We start from the raw sequence: 23,302 nt of genomic DNA, 5'->3' as shown, positions 1-23,302 counted from the left end.
GGAGGCTAAGGCAGAAAGATCTCAAGTTTAGGGCCAGACTCAGCAACTTAGTGAGGCCTTGTCTCAAAATAAGAAATAAATAGGGCTGGGGATGGAGCTCAGTGGTAAAGAGCCCAGTACCACCCCCCACACACACACACACACTCAAAACTTTCTAAAAACAGACACTATAAATAAATTATAATTCATCTATAGTGTAGAACACTTGGTTGCTGTTTTTAAAATGGAATAGATCTATATAGACTATTATGGAAAAATTGATTCATACCATTACGTAAAATAACATAAAGTCAAACATTTAGCAAGATTCCACCTATTTAAATTAAGAAAAAGATTTAAAGCCATATGCAGGTATACACACATTCATGTACATAAACTCCAGACTTCCAGGGATGTACATAGAACTATTGGTGACCCCTTCTCAAAGGAGGGTAGACCCAGCCAGGATCTGAACCGAAAGGACAGGTTCTTGTTTCACTTGTATGATTTAAAATGTTTTCAAAGAAAGTAGGCAGGCCCTGTGTGTTAACTAAGGAACAAAGCAAGGAACCTTCATCCTCTGCCCTCCTTTGTGGAACTCGATGAGTTTTTTCCTGCCATTGTCCCATCTTCCCAGAAACACTTGGGGCAGGCTTTCCTTTCCCCCGTGTACACATGAGCAGCCTGACACTCAGAGCCAATAAGTGACTTACCTGAAAAGCAGAATGAGATTCGAACCCAGACCTTCCAAATCTGAGACCTAAGGCTCTTTCCACTTTCCATAGTAGAAAGTGGGACTGTCAGCGGGTGTGAGGGTGCACGCCAGTAATTCCAGCGGCTAGGGAGGCTGAGGCAGGAGGATCACAAGTTCAGAGCCAGCCTCAGCAACTTACTGAGGGCCTGTCTCAAAAGAAAAGTTAAAAAGGGCTAAAGTTAAAAAGTTAAAAAGCCACTGGGGATGTGGCTCAGTGGTTATGTACCCCTGGGTTCAATTTCTGGTACAAAAAAAAAAAGAAAGTAGGGCTATCATTAAAGAGGGCTAATCTGACTTAATGTCATCAGATTTGTTCAGGCTGGTTTCCAGGCTGGTCAGCAGACTTATTTTCATGAAGGGCAGTTGTTGCTACTCTTCAGCAAGTATGGCACGTGTTGCTGATTTCTAGATGCTTCGTATCCCATCCTTCTTCTCTTTTCCTGCTCTTTCCTCAGGGAGCCTTTTCATAAGCTGCTGGCCCAGGGCCTTATCAAGGGGCAGACATTCCGCCTAGCATCTGGACAGTATCTGCGGAGAGAGGAGGTGGACCTCACAGGTAAGGCCCCGTCCCGTCTGCTCCAGGCTATTGCAGAGAACCAAGGCCAGAGCAGGAGCTGTTCTGCTTGAAGACAGCTGCCTCTAGGCCCTGGCTGGGTGGGAAATCCAGGAGGGAGACCTGTTTGCCCCGTTCTCTGCAGCTCAGCTTGTCTGGGTCTGGGCCTCTGCAGGCTGCTCCTGGGACTGGCTGGCTGCTCCCTGAGCCCTGCTCAGGCATCCAGCCCTAGTGTCCCTTCAGCTCCCACAGGGCTGTCTTCCATACATGAGGCAGCATCCACTCAGCCAGGCTCGACAGCTCGCTCGGGCAGAGCCCCGGGCCCAGGAGACATTCTTCCAAGACCGCAGCTCTCCCAGCGTCTCCCCACAAGGCCTGGAGGAGCATTTGAGAGCTGCAGGGCCTCCACCCTGCCTACTCCCTCTGTACCCCCCGTCCCCTCGCGCTCCCCCCTGGACTTCTTCTCCCACTCCCCCAAGCCCTCTCCCTCCACTGTCTTCAGCCTTCCTCCAAGGCATCTTCCTGTCAGATCTTTAGGTGGCACCACGAGGATGTGTCATGTGCACCCAGCGCACAAGTAAAATGAGTGACATGTTAGGCAGTAGGGGGAGGGTCATGCACAGAGGCAGCGGTTAATACCCCCAGCACTCAGCCACTCAGTTTGGAAAAACCAGTACATAATGGATGAGACTAGGTGCACCAAGCCACCCCTTAGGTGGTACAGAGCCCCCAAGGCAAGCACTAAGAGGCAGTTCAGGTGAAAGTAGTTGATGGAATTTACCCAATCAAAGCAGTAATGTGTCAGGGTTTGGAATGGTTTGTATAGACCATGGGATAAAAGGAAGCTGGAGAAACAAATTATCAGTGTCTTTCCAGCACAGATCATAAAAAGTCATATAAATTTCAGCTCTTAGTAAAATGCTCTCTCTGTTCTGGGCAAGGCAGCCCACATAGAGCTGTATAGTTTGTGCACTACACAAAGGTATCCACCCAAGGGAATCAGCAGGGCCTGCAATCCAGACACTGCCAAACCATACGTTTTGGGGCCTCATCTGCTGAAAGAGAGCACCTTTTATGTGTGTGTTTGTGGGGCTTTTAGTGGATATTGAACCCAGGGCCTTGCAAATGCTAGGTAAATGCTCCACCACTAAACCCATATCTCCAACCCTTTTTATTTTATTTTGAGAGAGTCTCGCTGAGTTGCCTGGGCTGGTCTCAAATTTGCAATCCTCCTGCCTCAGCCTCCTGAGTCACTGGGATTACAGGCATGTGCCACTGCACCCAACTAAGAGAACGCCATTTTCTATCTTCTCAATTTCTCTGGCCAGAAAGATATAGTTTCCTAATTTGGACAACCGTGCTATGAAAGCTCATCCTCGCCCAGGATGGGGTAGAGGAGGGGATGGTTCCAAGCCTCACCACAGCCTGGATGAACACGCTCCAGGACTTCAGCCTCCCTCCGCCCTGACGTCCTGGGCCAGTCAGAGTTGTGAACATCCTTCCCTCCCCACCGACTTGCCACCTGGGCGAGAAAGCCTCAGTCAGCAAGGACAGGTTTCTGTCTCCTTAGCAGACGGACCTCTCACGGTGTGTCGAGTCGGCTTTTAGGTGTAGACATCAGTCCCTTGGGAGTTTGGTTGCCGTTGAGTTAGGGACAGAATTTCACCTAAAGGTGGGCCTAACTCAGGGATCGTGGGACCTGCCCCAGACCCTGCTGCAGGAACCACAGCCCGTCCCAGCACACACTCCTTCTCCATCTCTTTTCAAGCCTGTCTCTCCTCCTCCTGCTGCTGTCTATTCTTCTTCCTCTCCTCTGCCAGACTTAGACTCTGCTCTACCCTGGGTCAGTTTACAAAGTGACCTTGGGCAGCCACAGTGGCAAGTCTTGCCCTCACCCCTTAGTTCCTGGGGCTCTAGTGCCCAACAACATCAGAACAGTTTCTGTCTGTCAGCTCTAGTTCCTGAGAAAGAGGCTTAGCCTTGTCCTGTGTCCTTTCAGTCCCTTCCACAGGGTCTTACAGCAAGGTCACCACATCCCAACATGGCCTTTAAGGCCTCTTCTGTCAGCAGCTCTGGACAGTGGTGTGGTGTGTGGGTAAGATAGAAGATGCTTCCCAAGGTGGGGTGTCACCCACACCACAAAGGGACCACCATGGCGAGTCACCCCCATATGCCCAGACTGCACAAGATCAAGTTTTTTCATTTGGGGGGTTTTCGTTTGGTTTTGGTTTTGGTACTGGGGATTGAACCTAGGGCCACTGAGCCACATCCCCAGCTCTTTTTATATTTTGAGACGGGGTCTTGCTAAGTTGCTCAGGGCCTCTCGAAGTTGCTGGGGCTGACTTTGAACTCATGATCCTCTTGCCTCAGCCTCCCTGTTTGCTGGGATTATAGGCGTGAGCCACTGTGCCCGACCAAGATCATGCTCTGGTGACTATGGGATAAATAGGGGCAGCAGGTCTCAGAGTGAACTGACCTCTTAGGGGACTCAGCTTTTCCAAGACCCTGAGTCCACAGAGAAAACAGTAACTTGTGCAAGTTTGTGTTTTGTTTTGTTTATGGGGCTGGGATGGACCCCAGGGCCTGTGGATGCCAGGCAAGCACTTGACCCCTGAGCTACACCCCTAACCCTTCTTATTCTTTTTTACTTTCCTATTTTTTTTTTTTTTTTTTTTACAAAAATAATTTTGCTTACAAAGGGGATATTGTTTTGCAGAAAAAAAACTGGCACAGGTCATCATATCTTTGTGTGTATTTATGAAAGGAAGGTTTGTGTTTTTAGTTTAAAAAAAATTCATAATACAGCAGAGGGAAAGAGAGGCGAGTTGAGAGAAGCAACACTGCGCTTCAGATGGACGCTCGGCCTTGCTCGCCGGGGCTTCTGAGGGGCTGTTTCTGGAGGACCCATTCTGAATCACTAGCGTTCCTCCTTGTTCTTTTGGCACCTAGGTTCTGCTCCTGTTCACGCAGAAACGAAGGAGAAGCTGGAGGTGACATGGGAGAAGATGAGTAAGTCCAAGCACAACGGGCTGGAGCCCGAGAAGGTCGTCGCGCAGTATGGCATCGACACCGTTCGGCTCTACCTGCTTTTTGCCGCCCCTCCCGAGAAGGATATCTTGTGGGACGTGAAGAGTAAGTCGCCTTCCCCCTCCCGGCCTGCCTCCCTTGTGATCTGCCCTGCAGGAAGACGGTAGTGGAGAGTTCTAGGACTCCACTCCATAAAGCGGGAAGCCGTTTGCCCAGCGTCCTGTGGCACCTCAGGCCAGTGCTCTCCAGTGTGAGTGAGTCTCAGGATCATTTGGGGAACTTGCTGCAAATGCAGCTTCCCAGGCCTCGGCCAGACCTGCACGGCCTCCAGGGCAGAGCCAGGAACCTGCCTTGCAAAGGCTCCGTGGCGATTCTGCCCTTCTGCAAGGACCACTCCTGGAGAGCTGTTGCGTCGCCTCAGACGCAGGGGGCTTCAGTGCTGCTCCTAGACCTGCTCTGCTACAGAGGCCTTCTGCCCAGAAGGTTTTTTTTCTAGAACAGGGCAGTCCTCCCTCAGCAGTGCAGAAAACCTTAGGTGGGGACCTAGGTTGGTTGTTATCTGTGGCCTCCCAGCAACCCCAGCACCTCCATCTCGCCTTGGGGATTTTTCTTTCTGTTGTGGTTCAGATTTAAGAGGATGTGAAGTAAAATGATCTTGGGCACCTCGCTACCTGGGGTCATCAACTCGTCCTTCCTGTGATCTACCCCAAGCGTGTTTGAGGGAGGAGGAAGGGAAGTGCCGGGACCTTGACCTTGTGTGAGGCGAGCATGCTGTTTGAGGAGTCCCCTGTTGTCTCAGCCCCCTTGTCTGGTGGGAGTGTAGTCTGGAGCCATGGTGATGGTTGCTAGTCCTCTCATATACTGCATCAGAACCACAGGGGGCTTGGAAAGCAGAGACAGACACAGGGTCAGCTCCTCGCCCTCGGCCATGGGACAGGTTCCAGGAACCTCTTTCTAACAAGCTTCCCAGAAGACTTAGCTGTGTACCCAGGCTTGAGAACACCTGGCCCAAGGACCAAACAGTACAGAAACCTGAGTGGCCCTTGTTTGGCCAGTTGTGTGACCCAGGACCATTTGACTTTACCAGGTCACATTAACAGATTTGGTGAATGTGGCCCAGTGGGATGGCACAGTCCTATAATCCTAGGTGCTTAGGAGGCTGAGGCAGGAGGATTGCAACAACTTAGCAAGACCCTGTCTCAAATTTTTAAAATTTTAAAAAGGGTCTAAGAGTGTAGCTCAGTGGTGGAGCATCCCTGGGTTAAATCCCCAGTACCACACGCCCAAAGATTTGGTGAGTGTGTTTGAACTGTGTGACACACGCATACCTGGAAGGACAGGGGTTGTGGTAGAGTTCTTCCCTCCACAGCAGTACGTTCCCAAGCACAGCCTGCCAGCCACAGCCGCCACATACCCTGCCCTAGCACACGCTGGCTCCCCAGCAAGCCCGCCTAATCAAGGAAGCAGTGTACTGATGCCCGTCCCCACTGAGCTTCCAATCTCATCATGGGCCCAGGACAGTTGGTGGGCAGCATTTTGAGTAGCTCTGCCGTCCTGTACTTGGAATATCTGGGGCACTGAGAGATACCCAAATCAGTCCTGGCCTGACTTCCCAGACGCTGGAAGCCAGGGAGGACCGTGGGCGCAGGGAAGCGTCTCACCCATTCACAAGTGCATGTTTTGGCTTACTTATCACCAAATCTACCTTCTCATGAGTGCTCTCTTTTCTCTGTCTCCTGTACTGTCACTAATTCAGCTGATGCTCTCCCTGGGGTGCTGAGATGGCAGCAGCGCCTGTGGTCTTTGGCAACCCGATTTATCGAAGCCAGGGCTTCTGGGAAGGACCCCCAGCCTCAGCTGCTGAGCCCAGCGGAGAAAGCCGAGGCCAGGAAGCTCTGGGAGTACAAGAACTCGGTCATCTCTCAGGTCAGAAAGTGCAGCAGACTCTGACTGATTCTGTCACTGAGCTCTCTGTGGGAGCCTTGCCTCATGGTGGGCGTGGCCCCTGATTTGGGGTGGACCATCCTGAGGCTTCTTGCGGCTTTGTTCCTACTTGCTCCTTCTATGGTGGTTATTTTACCAAGACAGGGCAACAGAACAGATGTTGTAATGGAAAGAGATGACCTCAGGAAGTGGCTTTCTAATGCCATATCACAGAGTCCACTGGATCTCAGGGAGCTGCCTGCTTCCCGTGTTTCCATATCTGACACTTCCAGGTGGAGAAGCTCATCTAGGACCTCGCTGATGACATGCTGCTTGTGTCGTATTAACAGAAACAGAATTCTTAATGGGTATCTCTTAGCCCAAGTTCATAGTGTTTTAGTCAGCTGTTTTGTTGCTGTGACTAAAAGACCCGACCAGCACAATTATAGAGGAGGAAGAGTTTATTTGAGGGCTCACTGTTTCAGAGATCTTAGTCCATAGAAGACTGGCTCCATTCCTCAGGACTTGAGGTGAGGCTGAGCATCATGGTGGAGAAGGTGGCAGAGGTGGGAGAAGGTGGCTCACATCACATGATCAGGAAGCAGAGAGAGACTCCACTCTCCAGATGCAAAATACATACCCGGTGGCCACGCCCCAATTCCCACCTCCTTCAGCCACTTCAGTTAATCCCATCAGAGATTAATTCACTGATTGAGTCTTACAACCCGACCATTCCTCCTCTGAACCTTCCTGCATTGTCTCACATGTGAGCTTTTGGGGGACACCTCATATCCAACATAACACTTAGGCTTTCTTCCTCCTCCTCCTCCTCTTCTTTCTCCTCTTCTTCCTCCCCCTTTCCCTCTTGCTGCTGCTCCTCCTTGTCCTCCTCCTCCTCCTCCTTCTTCATGTGCTGATTCAGGACTGGGGATAGAACCCACTGATTGAGTACCTACCAAGCTTGCACCAGGCCCTGGGTTCAGTTCCCAGCACTGACCAAAAAAAAGCGTGCTGATTCAAACTTGCAAGTTCAGCCATGGTCACCCCTCTGGACTCAGGTTTAGATGACTGATGCCCTGATGATGCTTCTTCTACCTCATCTCCACCCTCTGTACCTCTCTGCGGAGGAGCAGAGCTCACTGAATTGAGCATAATGACCTGAATGATGGCCAGGCAATTGTTTTCAGAGCACGTATTTTCTCTCTGGATCTGGCAAATTCTTCTGTTCTGTCAGATAATAGACTTGAGTTATTTCAACAAGTTAGAAACTCTTGACATCTTAAAGAAGTTCTATTTTTCTGTATTTTTGCCCTTAGTCAGAATTGAAACAAACAAAAAAGCTGACAAATCACATTAGTGTTCTTATGTTGCCTCTACATTTCAAAATGTATAGCTAACCTTATGCTGTATACCAAGAACCTTCATTGTGAATTTAACCAAGCAGAAGGGACATCCCTGGCCCGTCTCTGTTTACTGTTGTTTTGATGTTTGCTCATCAAGGGGTCCTGCCTCCTATTCAGACAACTAGCATTGTTTCCTTAAACTCCTATTATGGGAACCAAAACTATCTCAGAGACGTGGAAGATATATGGACTGCTTAAATAGTGAAAAAAAGTCTTAAGTAGTGGAAACAGCATTAACTTTAAAAAATATTTGTGCTGATGAAACAATGATTATTTGAGATAGTAAATAAGTTTATAAATGTCTTTACAGTCATTTAATTTCACTTTTTTATAATTTGAATTTTTTCAGAAAGTTTAAAGGAATTTTGAGAAAAGCAAATAATTCAACTTTTATCAATAGGTGACTGGCCATTTCACAGAGGACTTCTCACTGAATTCTGCAGTTTCTCAACTGATGGGACTCAGCAGTGCCCTCTTGGTAAGTGCCCTCTAGGTGAGTGTTTTTGCTGGTAGCACAGGAGGGAAGTTGAGGTGTGATTCTGAGCCTGTGGGATCCCAGGTTGTGGACAGAGCAGCACCACAGTGTCACCTCCTCAGTGCAATTCTGTTGTCTTAATTATTTTCTTGCCTGGCACACACCTGAAATCCCAGTGAACTTGGGAGGCTGAGGCAGGAGGATTGCAAGTTTGAGGCCAGCCTGGACAACTTAGTGAGACCCTGTCTCAAAAGACAAACAAAAAAAGACCTAGGGATATAGCTCAGTGGTAGAGCACTTGCCTAGAATGCACAAGGTCCAGTTCCTCAAAAAAAGGAAAAAAAAAAATTTGTTTCTCCATAGTTACCACCTAGTCTTATTGCTGGAACATTTTTAAAAGATTGTGTGATGCAAACCCCCTTTTTCCCCAGGAGTTTGCAGATAAAGACATGGAAGGCCTGGGACGTGGCTCACTGGTAGAGCACTTGCCAGCATGCATGAGGCCCTGGATTCATCCCCAGCACGAAACAAGGGAAGCCCAGAGAAGTGAGATGACAGGTGCAGACCAGTCTCAGGCCTCTCTCTTTTTTGGCTCCTAGTCCCCCACGGCCTGATTTCCTGAATGAATTGTGATATTTTCCCAATATGGTTATATTTTGTATTTATTTAATCTAGATGGATCAGAATTATTCTCACTGAAAACAAAAACCAGCCTTTTAAGTACCATTCATCTTGCTACAACAGGATTCCCATTTTTCTTGCAAGGGAAGAATTTGTCAGCAACCGAGGTCAGCAGTTAGATGACAAGAAATGCGCATTAAAACCATTTGCAGCAGGCACACCTGTATTCCCTGCTACTTGGGCAACTTAGTGAAATGAAAGAGAAAAGAAAAGGGCTGGTGGGTAACTCAGTAGTAGAGTGTCCCTGGGTTCAGTACCCAGTATGGCAATAAAAATAAAGTTAAAAAGTAGGGCCCATATGATATATTCTTCTGGGTGCAGAGATACTAAAAATTTTATACATGGTTTTCTTTTTTTAAAAAATGAGGGTATGCGGGGTCTGGTGGTGTGCACCTGTAGTCTAGCTACTTGGGAGGCTAAGGCAGGAGGATCCCTTGAGCCCAAGAGTTCAAGGCCAGCGTGGGCAACATTGTGAGACCCTATCTAAAAAAAAAAAAAAAAAAAAAATTAGAGGATGTACATATGATCTTTGTAAAACTGCCTAAAATGTTTGAACATGACTTCATGTGTAAAGGCATAGAAAATTCTACCAGGGGGGCTGTGGGCAGAAACAGCTGCAAGGGGGCAGATGTTTCACTTTTAATTCAGTTTTTTATAATGTTTGCCCGTTTTTCCCTAAGTAGCAACACGTAGCCCAGAACCCTTGAGAAATGTCTATCTTATGCCTCTCTCCGAAAATGTAAAACTGTAAGTCTGCACTAGTTCACATAGCATTCTCATGACTGGGATTTTTAATCACATGGACTTTCTGGTTTTTTTTTTTCTTTCTTTCTTTCTTTTTTTTTTTTTTTTTTTCAGTGCTGAGAGTTGAGCCCAAAGCCTTGAGCATGGTAGGCAAGCTCTCCATCATTGAGCCACGTCCCCAGCCCACATGGACCCTTGGAAATCATGTTTTTACTTAGGAGTATTTCATGAACAGTTTCTTGAAATTAAGTCTTCTTGGAGGAAATGATGTTAATGATGGGAGCATATTTCCTCCTCATTGATATGACGTAAGTCATTTTACAGTTGCCCCATGGGAGGACATTTAGAGTTCCAAATCCTGTGATTCAGAATCATCAGCAGGGAACACCCTGGGCTGAAGGGTGTACACAGGCAGAGGCTGAGGCCCTCAGAGCCAGAGTGTCCTGAGGGTTGTAAACTGCCCATCAGTGGTGCGGAGGATCTGTCCTGCCATCTTTGCAATGGAGCAATCATGTTCAAAACCTCTGAAAATTTGATAGGTAAAGAGAAGTCACATTGTGTTTTTAATACACATTTCAAGATAGCAAGGCAGATTTTACCCCCATGAGTTTATCAGCTGCTTCTGTCATTTTCTGTGAATTATTATCTTTTCAGATCCTTTGACCCTTTTTTTTTTTTGGGGGGGGGTTACCAGGGATTGAACCCAGAGGCACTTAATCACTGAGCCACATCCCCAGACCTTTTTTATATTTTTTATTTAGAGGAAGGGTCTCTTTGAGTTGCTTAGGGCCTTGCTAAGTTGCTGAGGCTGTCTTTGAACTCATGATCCTCCTGCCTCAGCCTCCCAGAACTCTGGGATTACAGGCATGCACTACCTGACGCACCTGCTTTGACCATTTTTGAGTTGTTTTCATATTAATATGTAAAACTTTTTATATATGAACTTTTTAAGTTAGAAAAAAGTTAAAAATATTAACCTTTTAAGTACATTTTTTAAAAATAAATATTATCCCTTTTACATGTCCCTGCTGGACCCTACTTTTTATGTTTTACAAATATACCATACAAGTAAACCACAGTTGTAATTGTCCTGGGGTGTTTTGAACATGTACTAATTGCCATAACCAGGCCCTGCTGGTTTCTATCATGGCTTCCCCAGGTCCATGAGAACTACCAGTTTCCTCAAAAGTCCTTCCAGCAACATTCTTCATCCAACCACCTTAGGACCACATGTCTCCCTGGGCCGCTCCTTGACTATATACCCAGCTGACACCCAGCTGTGTGGACCACCCTGCTCCCTGCCTCCCGCCCTCCACTGAACCCTGTGACATCCTGAGTCCTCTGTCAGTTTTCTCCTTGAGAGCAGAGTCTGCCCTCTGCTCCCCTCATCCTGAAAGCCTGCTGAGAGTCACTGTCTCTGAGCTGAGAGACTCTGACTGGGATAGCTGATTAGCCACACCTCGGGGAGGAATGAATGCTTACCTGGCACAGCTGTTTAAGAGAAGGGAGTCTCTGAGGTCCCTGGGAGGTAGAGAGGACCCCTGCCCTGGGGCATCTTTGAGCAGGTCTCGTGCCTTTGTCTGGGCCTGCAGTGCACAGGAAACCTGGCAGAGAGGTTGGAGTTTGATTAACCGCATGCCCAGAGGCAGGCGGCTGCCCTCTCTGATGCTCAGCTTCTCCACCTGTCTAAGGGGGTGAGAATCCTGCCTTTGAAGGGTGTTGTGAGAACTAGGTGAGTTCCCATCACACCAAGGGCATGCTCAAGGCGCCTTTGCCGCTGCTGCTATGCTGTTTATACTGCTGATTAAGTGGGGGCATCCTTTGTCCTGAGCAAAAAAGGGCAGTGAAAAGGGTTTCTTCCCGTGTCTGTCTCTGAACTTGAGATTAGTTAATGACTTTTCTTAGTCATCCTATTTCCGACACCTCAGTCTTCTCACACTGTTCTTTCTTCCTCATTAGCAAGCCTCTCAGAGAGTCGTTCTCCATAGCCCCGAATTTGAGGATGCTCTGTGTGCCCTGCTGGTGATGGCTGCCCCGATGGCCCCTCACATAACCTCGGAGCTCTGGGCAGGTATGTGGGAGAGTCCTTGTTTGACTTTTTGCTACTAACCAGGAGGTGCCCTGCCTCTTCCTGGAACATTATTCAGGGCTCAGATATTCTCAGCCATGGGGTCCAATATGTGGCGTGTACACTCAGCACTCTCTGTCTCGTACTCTGATGTGGTACTTCTTTGTTGAAATGTTTCACCCCTGTCAAAGAGAAAGACACATTCACTTTGGAATAATGTGCCCAGACTAATGCAAATATTGATGTCTCCAAAGAACATTCCTTTTAATGAATCAGCCCATCAGCGTCCACATACCACACCATGGCCTTGTATGTTCTTTTAAGATGGAAGCACATGTTTGGTCCTACTTTACAGTTGGAGAAAGGGCATCTGGAATTAAGTTACTAGTCTAAAATGTTGTTTATACCAAGATTCAGTCCTCCACTCCAAATGGTTCCTCCTAATCTAGGCACCAAAGCAGGTCTGACTGTTCATTCCCTAGAATTCTTTCCACATCGGTAGTGTTGACCCAGAAAGAATCAGGAACTTCATATAGATCCTCAAATTGGAATTGAGCCAAGCATATAGGAATAGGCAAAGAGACATGTAACCAAGCCACCAAAGGTCATGAGTGGAAGTCTTCAGATATTTCTAGAAATAGTCCATCTGTAATGCATTTGATTTAGCAGTTCATTTACATAAAAGAGCACTCCTAATTAAATTTACTAACATGACTTTCTAGCATGTGTGAGACCCTAGGATCGATCTCCGGCTCCACAATCAATCAGAAATTTTAAAAAATTACTGATATGGTGACACAGAAAAAATGCATATTGACCAGTGAGGAGCCAAGAATGGTCAAATGCAGTGGTTCCCCTTATCTGTGGTTTCACTGTCCAAGATTTCAGTTAACCAAGGTCAACTGAGGTTCTAAAATAGTAAATGAATCAGGTGTGGTGGCGCACACTACTCCCTCATCCTGACCACTCCGAGGCTGAGGCAGGAGGGTCAGAAGTTCAAGGTCAGCCTGGGCAACATGAGACCCCATCTCAAAGTAAAATTGAAGAAAAGAGCTGAGGATATAACTTAGTATGCAAGATCCTAGATTCATTCCCTAATGTGGTACTGCAAACCAAACAAAGCCAGAAAATATTGAATGGAAAATTCCAGAAATGAATAACTCATAGCTTTTAAATCACACCATCCCTTTCCATGCCACCTGGGTCTTGCTTTGTCTCACTTCATCATGGTTTCACCGTGACCTTGCTGATGTTGGTGTCTGTGAGATCATTTGTGTCTAACGGGAGGATAATGTGGTCCAGCTGTGAGCACCAGGCAAGCTTGTAATGACTCTGAGACCCAACTGTGATTGCCAGGCCACTTCCCAGATGCCAGGGACTGAAAATAAAAATCCCCTTCCTTGACCCTCTAGAAATAAGCAACCCTTGTCACACCCTAGTGCGGGGTCATGGTCACAGCCATGTACCTAATTTAGTTTTGCTTAGTTTTCTTGTGTACCCTTATAAAATAAATTTTATATAATGTGAAATTTACCCACTTTTCATATACACTTGATGACATAAGTACATTTATACTCTTGTGTAAGCCTCACCAGAATCCAGCATTAGAACACTTCCATTCCCCAAAAAGGTCCTTCTTACCATCAGTCCCATGCCCTCTCCCACCCGCACCATGACTTTCTGTCTCTAGAGTTTTGCCTTTTCCAGAAATGTCCCATAAATGAAGTCATATAATCCTTTGTCTCATTCATTCTTTTAGTATAATGCTTTTAAGATGTATCCATGTTGTATGTATAGTACTTTGTTTCTTTTTCTTTTATTGATGATTTTGCTTTTATTGTTCTTATTTTTTTCTAGATGTCATATTATGATTGCTTTACTCACTTAAATATTCCATGAACATACCTATTTCTGAGTCACCAAATATTTTTCTACTAGCAGGCATGGTGGTGCACGCCTATAACCCGAGTCTCAGGAGGCTGAGGCAGAAGGATTGCAAGTTCAAAGCCAGCCTCAGCAGTTTAGCAAGGGATATAGTTCAGTGGTCAAGCGCCCCTGGGTTTAATCCCCAGTACCAAAAAAAGGTTTTTTTTTCTCTGGCATCTGTTTTTAAGTTTTTGTTTTTGCAGAACTAGGGATTGATATGATTTATGCCTGACTGATTGCCTAATATGAAGATATTATAGGATAAATTCATCTTGACCTTGATATAATAGCTTTTTTTTTTTTGGTAGTGAGGATTGAACCCAGGAGTGCTTAACCATTGAACCATATCCCCAACCCTTTTTTATATTTTATTCAGATACAGTGTCTCACTGAGTTACTTAGTGCCTTGCTAAGTTGCTAAAGATGATTTTGTACTCATGATCCTCCTGCCTCAGCCTCCCAAGCTGCTGGGATTACAGTTGTGCACCACTGTACCCGGTTCATAGTAGACTTTTAATATACTGTTACATTGAATTTGGGAGAAAAAAAAATCTATTTGCTGGTGTTTTATTTAGAATTTTACAATTACTTTCCTAAGACCAGTTTTCTCAGCATGCTCTGTCAAGCTGGGGAGTGAGGCTTTTGCTGACTTCATGGAGTGGACTGGTTGCCTCTGGGGTCTCACCAAGTTGCCATGATTGACCTGGCACTTGTGATCCTTCTGTCTCAACCTCCTGCCTCCTGTAATAAACTCCCCAACTCTCACCTAGCATGTACGCCTCTTTCCCCTTCATCTTCTTTGTCCCACACTATCTGCTGCTGCCTTCATTTCACTTCTTTCCAGAGGGACTGATGTAAGTAGGATTTTAGAGACTCCCTCCTGCACTCCCCTCCAGTCTCTGCATCTGGAATGGGGACAGGGGAACAAAGGTCTGCTCTGTCTAGGTCCCTGTCCAGTCTGTCCTTCATTTCCGTGATACATCTCTGGCATGACGTACACTAAAGTGATGTGACAGAAACTAGCCTGTTTGGTGCTTTGCTCCGTGGTTTTTCCTACAAGTGACTGCATTGTTGTTGTGAGCTATTTGATCTTGAGGAGTAGATCAGATTAAAACTTAGTTTTTCTACAGCATTTCATTCATTATTTTATAAACACTTACTGAGCACATACTGTGGGCCAGGTTCTGATCTGAGCAATCTGTGGGAAAGCTGGGGTAGGCGGTTGGAGGAGGGGGCACTGTAGTCTGCGTTCATTCAAGTGGAGATCTTTCTTAAAGCTATACAAGTCCGTCACAGCTTATTGTTCTGAGTTCAAGAAAAGCAACATTTAACCTTTGCCTCCCCTCCCGCTCTTCCCCAAATGTGTGCCAACCTCTCTAAGTGAGCAGCTGTGGGTGCCACTAGTTAAGGGAGGAGTCTCACGCACCCAGCATGTCACCCTGGTCATTAACTCACAGGTGTAGTCAGGTGTCCCCAGGAAAGAAAGGGGACATGATCCCTTCCTGCCTCTCCTAGCAGACAATAAAGGACCTGAAGCAAGCTGCTGACCAGGGCAGGAGCACTGTATCATCAGGGCATCATTGTCATCCCTCACTCTCAGGCATTTCCATTCTAAAGCTCTGGACCATTTTTTTATGCACCTTCCGTTTATTCTAGAAGACTCACCTTCCACGTAGCTTCTGGTTGATTCTTACAACTTAGAACAATAACCTCAGAATGACTATAAAGAGAATGTGGTAAATGGCATGGCACATTCAGAAGTTACCGTTTCCTAGAGTCCCGCGTGAAGCTACTTCTCCCAGGAGAGATGCTCCCTGCAGAGCAGCAGAGGGATACTGTATTCCAGGGCAGACTTGAAGTCCTGTGGGCACAGTGGCCACCACTGGCTGGATGGAAGGAGCATGTTGGAGAAGCCCACGGGACTCGCAGCCTAACAGTTCTGTCAGTTGCTTCAAGGGTAAATGGGGACTTTGAGTAAGAAACAGAACTAGCAGCTTGGCCGTTTGCAGACTGCAGCAGGATGAGGAAATCTTTTTTTCCTTCCTGAAGCCTGAAGCCTGAAGCCTTGGGAAGCTAAAGACACCACATCTGAATTTGCAATGTTATCTTTTGTTTATGAATGTAGAATTGTCCTCTCCGGATGAGAGTGTTAGCTGCTTGCATGGAAAAATTTTGAGTATTCAGAGGCGCTGGTTCTGTTCTGCTCAATACTTCCTTCATTGGTGGATGGTTAAGGAGCAGAAATTTGGGGCTTGGGGGTAGGGCTCAGTGGTAGAATGCATGCTTGGCTTGTGCAAGGCCTGGGGATTGATCCCCAGCGAGAGAAGACGGGGAGAAGGAAGAGAAAGGGAGGGAGGGAGAAAGAGAGGGAGGAGAAGGAAGGAAAGAAGAGCAAAGCCAGGCACAGTGGCATGTCTGTAATCTCAGCTACTCAGGAGTCTGAGGCAGGAGGATGGCGAGTTTGAGGCCAGCCCTGGCAACGCAGCAAGCCTCCATCTCAAAAAAGAAAGGAAGAAAGCAAAAAATCAGAGACTTCATTAGTCAGACTCTTGTTGAAGAGGCAGTTTCATCATCATCAAAAATGACCTATCCAGTCTGTAAAATTAAAAATTAAAAAAATAAATAAAATAAAATACAAATGCAAAAATAAAAACAAAAAAAAAATGTCCTATCCGACAGGAACAATTGGATAAGTCTTAGAGGAATATGCTGAGTGAAAAACTCCAGGCTCAGAGTTTATGTATTGTTGTGATGCCATTTATATAACACTCCTGAAATCTAAAAAATTAAAATGGGCTTGGATGGAGCTCAGTGGTAGAGCACTTTCCACTCACAGCAATGCAAACCAAAGGGAAAAAAAGAAAATAGAGATGGAAAACATGAAGGTGGTTGTGAGGGGTTGGGGTTGGGTGGAGGGGCAGCAGCTGCAGAAGGGTGGCACTAGGGTGCTCCCTTGTGTTGCTGAGCAGTCGTGGGTCTTGACGGTGGTGAGCATGTGAAGTCACACACACACACACAGGTAGTTCTTACAACCCTGATGCAGTCTGAACAAACTGTGGATTGATTGTACCAGCTTCCTGGTTTTGATATTGTGCTATAATTATGCCAGATGGGGAGGCTGGACGAAGGGCACGTGGGACCTCTTAACATTTCTCTGTTGAACCAAAATTATTTCACCATAAAGTTGCTGCTCTTTTTATTGCCTCTCTAAACTCCCAAGTCCTGAGTGTCGAGATTCTAGTTCTAGGACATAGTGGCTCCTAAGAGAAGAAGAAAGAAGGAAGGGAGAAAGGAATTTATTTCTAGTTGAAGGTTTTAATTCACACACACGCGTGCGTGCACTCAGACACACGCCCACATCTGGCCAGATGTAGCCATTCACCCCACAAGCATCCGAGGCAGCCTCCTCTCCTGCAGTCAAGCAGCAGGAGCACCGAGACAGGGACAGGCCTGTCTGGTGCCTGACTAACACCACTGCCTGTGTTCCTGTGTCCGCTTCTGAAGTGCCCAGAACCAGCTGCAGAAAATAAGTTCAACTCCCTGGGGAGGGGGTGTCTCGGAACACATGCCTGAGGACCAGGTCTCTGTAGAGCACTGGTTGTGCACCCTTGTGGTCACGTGGCTGACTGGGAGCCTCGGCTCCATGAGAGTGCCAGGCCACATATTGCTAGTCCAGAGAAGGTCAAAATTCAAAATGTGGTTTCCGATGGGTGTGCGTGGCTTTCGCACCATTGTAAGGTTGAGCCACCATAAGCCAGAGTCCAGGGTGTTAAAATGTGGGATAAGAAGTTTCTGTTTTCCTGGCCCTTTTGGAGCTCTGGGCGACCGTTCTTTCTTGACATTTGCCTCAGTGTGTAACACGCATGACCTCCAAGACGTCCTTTGATACTTACTGTCGAGACCACTGCAGGGAGGCCCTGGAAGGCGCCCTTCCTCCTGAAGCATCAGTCTACCTGCACAAACCCATTTTTCTTCATAAAATAATTTGAAATAACATTCTTTGTAACTTGTTACAAAAAATGGCTGTGAGGGCTAAGGTGCAGCTCAGTGGCAGAGCGCATGCCTGGCGTGTGTGAGGCCCTGGGTCTCATGCCCAGCACCACAAAAAAGAAAACATTGGCTGTGAAATCTTACAGCTATAGTGTCTTGCTAGATCCATTAATTCCACCAAAATTATAAACATACCAATCATGTAGACATCTGTGTGTTTTGTGAGAGAGATTATTTCAAGGGAGAAAACCTATCTGTTGATGCTCTGATGGTTTGGGCAGGGACTGGTTGTTGTTTTTTTTTTGTTTGGGTGTTTGTGTTTGCTGTGTGGACGTTGTTATCTCGAAATCATGTCAATGAAACCATTTCTCTGGGAAAAGGCTAAAGTGAAGTAGCCTTACTTCCTGTGCATTTCTTAGGAATCGTCAAGGCTAATGGAGACCCCAGGGTGACCAGAAGCCACGGAGCCCTCAGGTCCTCCTTTCTGGTGTATATGAGGACAAGAAGTGGGAAAATGGGGGTGGAGATAGACCCAAAGGTGGCCATCAGGAGAGAACTGCCACCAGCAGGAGCCATGACTATCCCCGCAGCCAAGGTACCATGGCGACCTCACCAGCTCTCAGAGAGGGAGAGGCGGCATGCCTCGGTTATTCCACAGGAAGCTCAACTGTCCCCGAGGACGGGAAGGAAAGGGGTGGGTTGTGGGCCACAGTGGCCCTGCATGGTGGCCTTGCATTGCTAGGACCCTGCCACTTCCCAGCTGGTGTTCAACTATCCCCATATGCTTCTCAAAGACCAGCTTTCCACCTGATCTGTCACTTTGGTTATGCCACATAAAGAAGCCCCTGTATTTGTCATGCAAATGTCAGGTATTTTTACTTCCCTAAAAAGAGCAGGAAGGCAGGAACACCCTGCAGGATCCTGCGTTTCTGTTCCCCACTGCACAGGATGGCCCCACTCCTGTCTATATGGAAATGCTGGCAGGGGCCCAGGCAGCTATAAATAAGCATCCTGGTTGCTCCAGGAAGGCTGGGCTTCCTCATTTTTTTTAAAGTGGAATTTACAACAGCTTCTGCCCAGAACATTTGTGTCCAAGGTCCTTTCATCTCACAGGCATCCTGTGCAGCTTCCATTCTGAGGTTCTGGAAATCTTCCCACTGCAGCTGGGTCACGGGACAGTCCACACTGGGCCAGCTCACTAAAATAAAGAAAGGATTATCTGCCTTCTGTGACCTCTGTCTCACATTTAGATAGGAGTGTTAATAGACTCCCCTCTAAGGAACAAGCAGGAATCTCCTTTCTGTTTTTGCCAAAAGGCACATGTGTTAGACATGGAATAGGTTCATTAAGAAGCACAAGAAAGCCAATTTCAAAAAACTAAAGGACGAATGATCTCGCTGATAAGCAGATGAGGACATATAAGGGGGGGTAGGAGGGGTTAGTGTTACGGTTAGGGTTAGGTTTAGGGTTAGGGATAAGGAGGGTGGTAAGAATGGAGAAAGGAAGGACTGTATAGAGGGAAAAGAGGGGTGAGGGGAAGGGAAAAAATAACAATGAATCAAACAATATTGCCCTATGTAAATTTATGATTTTCAATTAAAAAAAAAGAAGCACAAGAGCTACAGGCCCAGGAGCCAGCTGGGCATCAGGAGTATGTCATGTGTCTTATACCACTCCATCCTCAGCCCTCAGGGCCTTCGCTTTCCCACCATTGACCCTTTGACTGACTGACCAGCACACGTGCTCACAATGAAAGGGCCTGAGGAAAAAAAAAAAACCTTGCAACAAGTAAGTCCCTGATACTGGCACAAAAAGATGGAGGTCACCAGAATAGAATGTGCCAGCACTATGCAGAGTAGTCCAGGGACCCGAGGCTGGCCTGGGAACTGTCAGTTCCAGTCCATGACAAGATAAGAAGCTGTGCCAAGATGTAAACTGCCATCACAAAGTGCACAGTTGAGTTGGGCTGGCTTTCTATGAGGTGGCGTGTATGTATACATATATACAAAATAATACAAAATGTTTTATTTTTATATACATATATATGCTTTGTATCTCTTTCCATAGACACACTCGCCGTATATATTATTTTTTAACATAACAGGACTTTCTCAATGAAGGAAGCAATGTGTTATTTTACACTCTGTTCCAAGTTCTTTACCTCACTGCACACATGCACTTTGAGTAGCTCTGAAGTGAACACTCCTGAAACAATCCCTGAGATAATATATTTGTGTCAATATATGGATACAAACCAATAGGTAAGGGAAGATTTGTTCAGCCAATTGGGTTTGGAAAGTTGACCGTGTTTTTTTTTTTTTTAATGATTTTTTGTCATTGTAAACAAAATTAATTATTAATTAATTTAAATGTTAACTTGGGAAGAAAATGAAACCTTTTAAAGAGAACAGAAGAAAATCTTGACCTTATCCCATAATATGGAAAAACTTTATTTATAAATATTTTTCCAAATTGTAAAAGGCTGGGGATGCCACTCAGTGGTAAAACGCTGGCCTGGGACCTACTCCTTTAACTAGGTCCCACCTCCTACAGTTTCCACCACCTCCCATTAATGCCATCAAATGGTTAATCCATTGGTGAGGTCGGCGGAGCTCTCGTAATCTGATCACTTCCCCGAAAACCCACCTTTGAACATCGCTGTACTGGGGACCAAGCCTTCCACACACAAGTCTTTGGGGGACACTTCCTGTCTGAACCATAACAGAGCCCACTGGGAGAGGAAGTTTAGCCGGGAGGTTAGGCTCCCTCTGAGAAGGTTGTGTGTCCGCCGTTCCTGGCTCCAGCGACTCCAGCGATCACGCGTAAAGGGCTGGGTGGGAGGCCTCTCACACCACAAGTATCCATGGGCAAGAGAGGAAGCCAAGGCCCCTCAGTACACAAGCTGGCTCCAAAGCATTCCTTCCCCATCAGAGCTGCAGAGAGCTGACCTGGGAAAATCGGCAGCCTTGTTTTCCCAGATGCTCACCCCAGCAGCATGTCCATTCATCTTTTAGCTCTGGGTTCTGTTTGCAAAGAGCTGCCTATAAACCTGCGGTTATGGCAGGCTGCAGTCATGATGTGGCCTTCCGTAGCCTCCTCCGACAGCTCTAGGCCAGGCTGTGTCCAGGCCGTGGCCTTCCATCCTGCTCTTATGAACCTCCCACACAGAGTAGCCAACTCTTCCGTGTCTTGCATTGCAGGCCTGGCGCTGGTACCCAAGAAGCTCTGTGCCCACTATGCCTGGGACACCACTGTGCTGCTTCAGGCCTGGCCCACGGTGGACCCAGAGTTCTTTCAGCAGCCCGACGTGGTGCAGATGGCAGTTCTGGTAAGCATCTCTGCTCAGCCCCCAGCCCACCTGACCAGGCACGGAGCACAAGGCCTCTTGCCTTTTCTAGTGCCTTTTGGTTTTCCCCGTCACCACATAACAGAACGATTATGAGCATTGTGCTTTCATGGCCCTCAGGGACTGGAAGGGAGAGAAATCAACGTGCCCTGTTTGACAGGTTCCATTTGTCTTTTCCAGCTGAGGACTGCTCATTGAGCTGTGCCTGGGTGTGCCTATTTGGTTGGGGAGGTCAGGGGTGAGGTCACTGGCAATGCAGGAAGACCTCTCACTGTAAATCTATTTTAGAAAAGCTGCATAAAGTTTCTTTTTCTTTTCTTTTTTTTTTTTTTTTCCTTTGGTAAATTGGAACAGCATAAATTCAAGCGTAGTTTATTGTTTAAACCTTTTATATCAGAAATAACTCCCTTGGGCTGGGGAGATAGCTCAGTCAGTAGAGTGTTTGCCTTGCAAGCACGAGGCCCTGGGTTCGATCCCCAGCACCACAAAAAAAAAAAAAAAGAAAGAAAGAAAAGAAAAGAAATAACTCCCTTAATCTCTTTGTAACATTTGCATATTTGATTATTTAATATGAGACACATTTATAGGGAATGTCTCTTCTGTACACTGATGTGGTTGAAGAAGGAAAGAGGCCAGGGGTGGACATTTTACATCACTGCCTCTGAGCCCCACGTGGCCAGATAATTCACAACCAAAATGTAACGTGACTCACGTCACCCTACAAGGTGATCATTACCATTCTCATTTGCAGTTGAGAAAACAAGTTTGGAGAAGTGACTAGGTGTAATCATTTACTCTTCAATAATTACCAAGTACCTACTGTGTGCCAGGCACAGTGCTAGGTTCTGGAGACACAGAATCAAATAAGACAGGCAGGGTCTCTACCTATACGGAGCTTAAAGCACAGTGGCACACACCTGTAATCCCAGCAACTCAGGATCTGACGCAGGAGAATCACAAGTTCAGGGCCAGCAACTTAACGAGACCCTATCTCAAAGTAAAATTTATATTTTATAATCTTAGATTTAGGGTTGGGGATGTAGCTCCACGGTAGAGAATTGCCTAACATGTGCAAGGCACTGGGTTCGGTCCCCAGCATCACACACATACACACAGAGAGAGACACACACAAAGGAAAGAGAAAAATGAATAAATAAAATGAATGCATACTGTACCAAGTTAAACCTGCCCAGGGTCGAGGGAGGTCATGCCCCACAGAGGCTCCACAGAGGTGCCAGGCCCAGCCCTGTGCACCTATGCAAGCCTTAGGCCCAGCGGGAAGGTCATCATTTGGAAAGACAATGTTTGGTCCTGGAGTTGGGTTCCTGACAGCAGCTCAGCTCCCCATCACCTGCTCTGGCCCTTAGTCCTGCCTCCCCCACCTCCCCTCTGTCCCACTATGAGGCAAAAAAGGTGAGGCTGCCTTGGAGGCTTCTTCCAAAAGTTCTCAAAATCAAAAGCATCCTTGCAGCACAGAGAGGACTTTTTTTTTTTTTTTTTTTAGTACCAGGGGTTGAACCCAGAAACACTTTACCCCTGAACTACATCCCTAGTCCTTTTTATTTTTTCATTTTGAGACAGAGTCTTGCTAAGTTGCCGGGGCTTTTGCTCAATTACCAAGGCTGGCCTTGAACTTACAATCCTGCCTCAGCCTCCCGAGCCACTGGGATTACAGGCGCCCTCACACCCAACTCAGAGAGGACCTTTCTTTAACTTGAGTAATGTTGGTAAGAAATAGCTAACTCATGTACCCTCGAAAACTTGCCCTCACACAGTTGAGAAATGATGGCTTACAATTTCCAGTGGTAGGATTGTACTTCTGTTTTAAGTTATCATGAAATTTCTGTTTGAAACATCATCAAATTGAGTTTTGATCATTAGTAAAATAATTTTAGAAGATCATTGAACTGTAAACCCCAAATTAAAAATGAGTTAAGGCTCCCAGCTTGTACCCAGCCTGAGAAGGTTGGGTGGGGCAGTGTGCCAACACAAGACGTCTGGGGTGGTCCCTTGCTGACTCTGGAGAGATTTCAGGGTTGGTGCCCCATCTTGAAAGAGAAGCCACAAGCACCATTCAGTGTAATGTAGTTCAGTTGAACCCCATGTGGTCTTTGTGCCCAAGACAAGCTGAACTCTGCCAAGTACCTGGGTTACAGAGAAAAGGCCCTTTTCTTCAAGGAGCTTAGCGCCAAGGGACCAAGGTCTAGGGCGTGTGAGTTTTCTCACACACAGAGTTCGTGCAGCATCAAGGTCAAGGTGTAAGAGCTTGGGGGCTGGGGTTGTGGCTCAGTGGTAGAGCACTTGCTTAGCATGTGTGAGGCACTGGGTTCAGTGCTCAGCACCACATATAAATAAAGGTCCATCAACAACTAAAAAAATATTAAAAAAAAAAAAAAAAAGATATAAGAGCTTGGGATTTGGACTATGCTGGGT

The 23,302-nt window shown here is 46.6% G+C and overlaps 1 protein-coding gene and 1 long non-coding RNA gene across 10 annotated transcripts in view; one reads left to right on the top strand and one right to left on the bottom strand.

The window, feature by feature from the left end:
• Positions 1-18,864, bottom strand: part of LOC306646781 — a 39,770-nt gene extending 20,906 nt beyond the window's left edge. For 3 of the 6 annotated variants that reach the window (XR_013759961.1, XR_013759962.1, XR_013759963.1), the window contains exons 1-3: positions 14,694-18,864; positions 11,650-14,438; positions 11,022-11,143 (exon numbers count right to left, since the gene is read on the bottom strand). This is a non-coding gene — a long non-coding RNA (uncharacterized lncRNA). Of the gene's footprint in view, positions 1-3,134; positions 4,245-5,065; positions 5,196-9,509; positions 10,064-11,021; positions 11,144-11,649; positions 14,439-14,693 lie in introns of those variants that run through there. The other 3 variants (XR_013759964.1, XR_013759965.1, XR_013759966.1) reach the window with 3 other exon arrangements.
• LARS2 (leucyl-tRNA synthetase 2, mitochondrial) overlaps positions 1-23,302 on the top strand; it is a 146,494-nt gene that overhangs the window by 120,398 nt on the left and 2,794 nt on the right. For all 4 annotated transcript variants that reach the window (XM_079115451.1, XM_079115450.1, XM_079115453.1 and 1 more), the window contains exons 15-20: positions 1,189-1,289; positions 4,236-4,418; positions 6,070-6,239; positions 8,040-8,117; positions 11,499-11,610; positions 20,724-20,851. In XM_079115451.1, the coding sequence (XP_078971577.1) occupies positions 1,189-1,289; positions 4,236-4,418; positions 6,070-6,239; positions 8,040-8,117; positions 11,499-11,610; positions 20,724-20,851 (772 nt within the window). The remainder of the gene's footprint in view (positions 1-1,188; positions 1,290-4,235; positions 4,419-6,069; positions 6,240-8,039; positions 8,118-11,498; positions 11,611-20,723; positions 20,852-23,302) is intronic.

This window comes from Sciurus vulgaris (assembly GCF_902686455.1).
Source record: "Sciurus vulgaris genome assembly, chromosome: 16".
NCBI classification, from domain to species: Eukaryota; Metazoa; Chordata; class Mammalia; order Rodentia; family Sciuridae; genus Sciurus; species Sciurus vulgaris.
The sequence above is the reverse complement of the archived record's forward strand: the minus strand, read 5'-3'. Positions and strand labels throughout refer to the sequence as shown.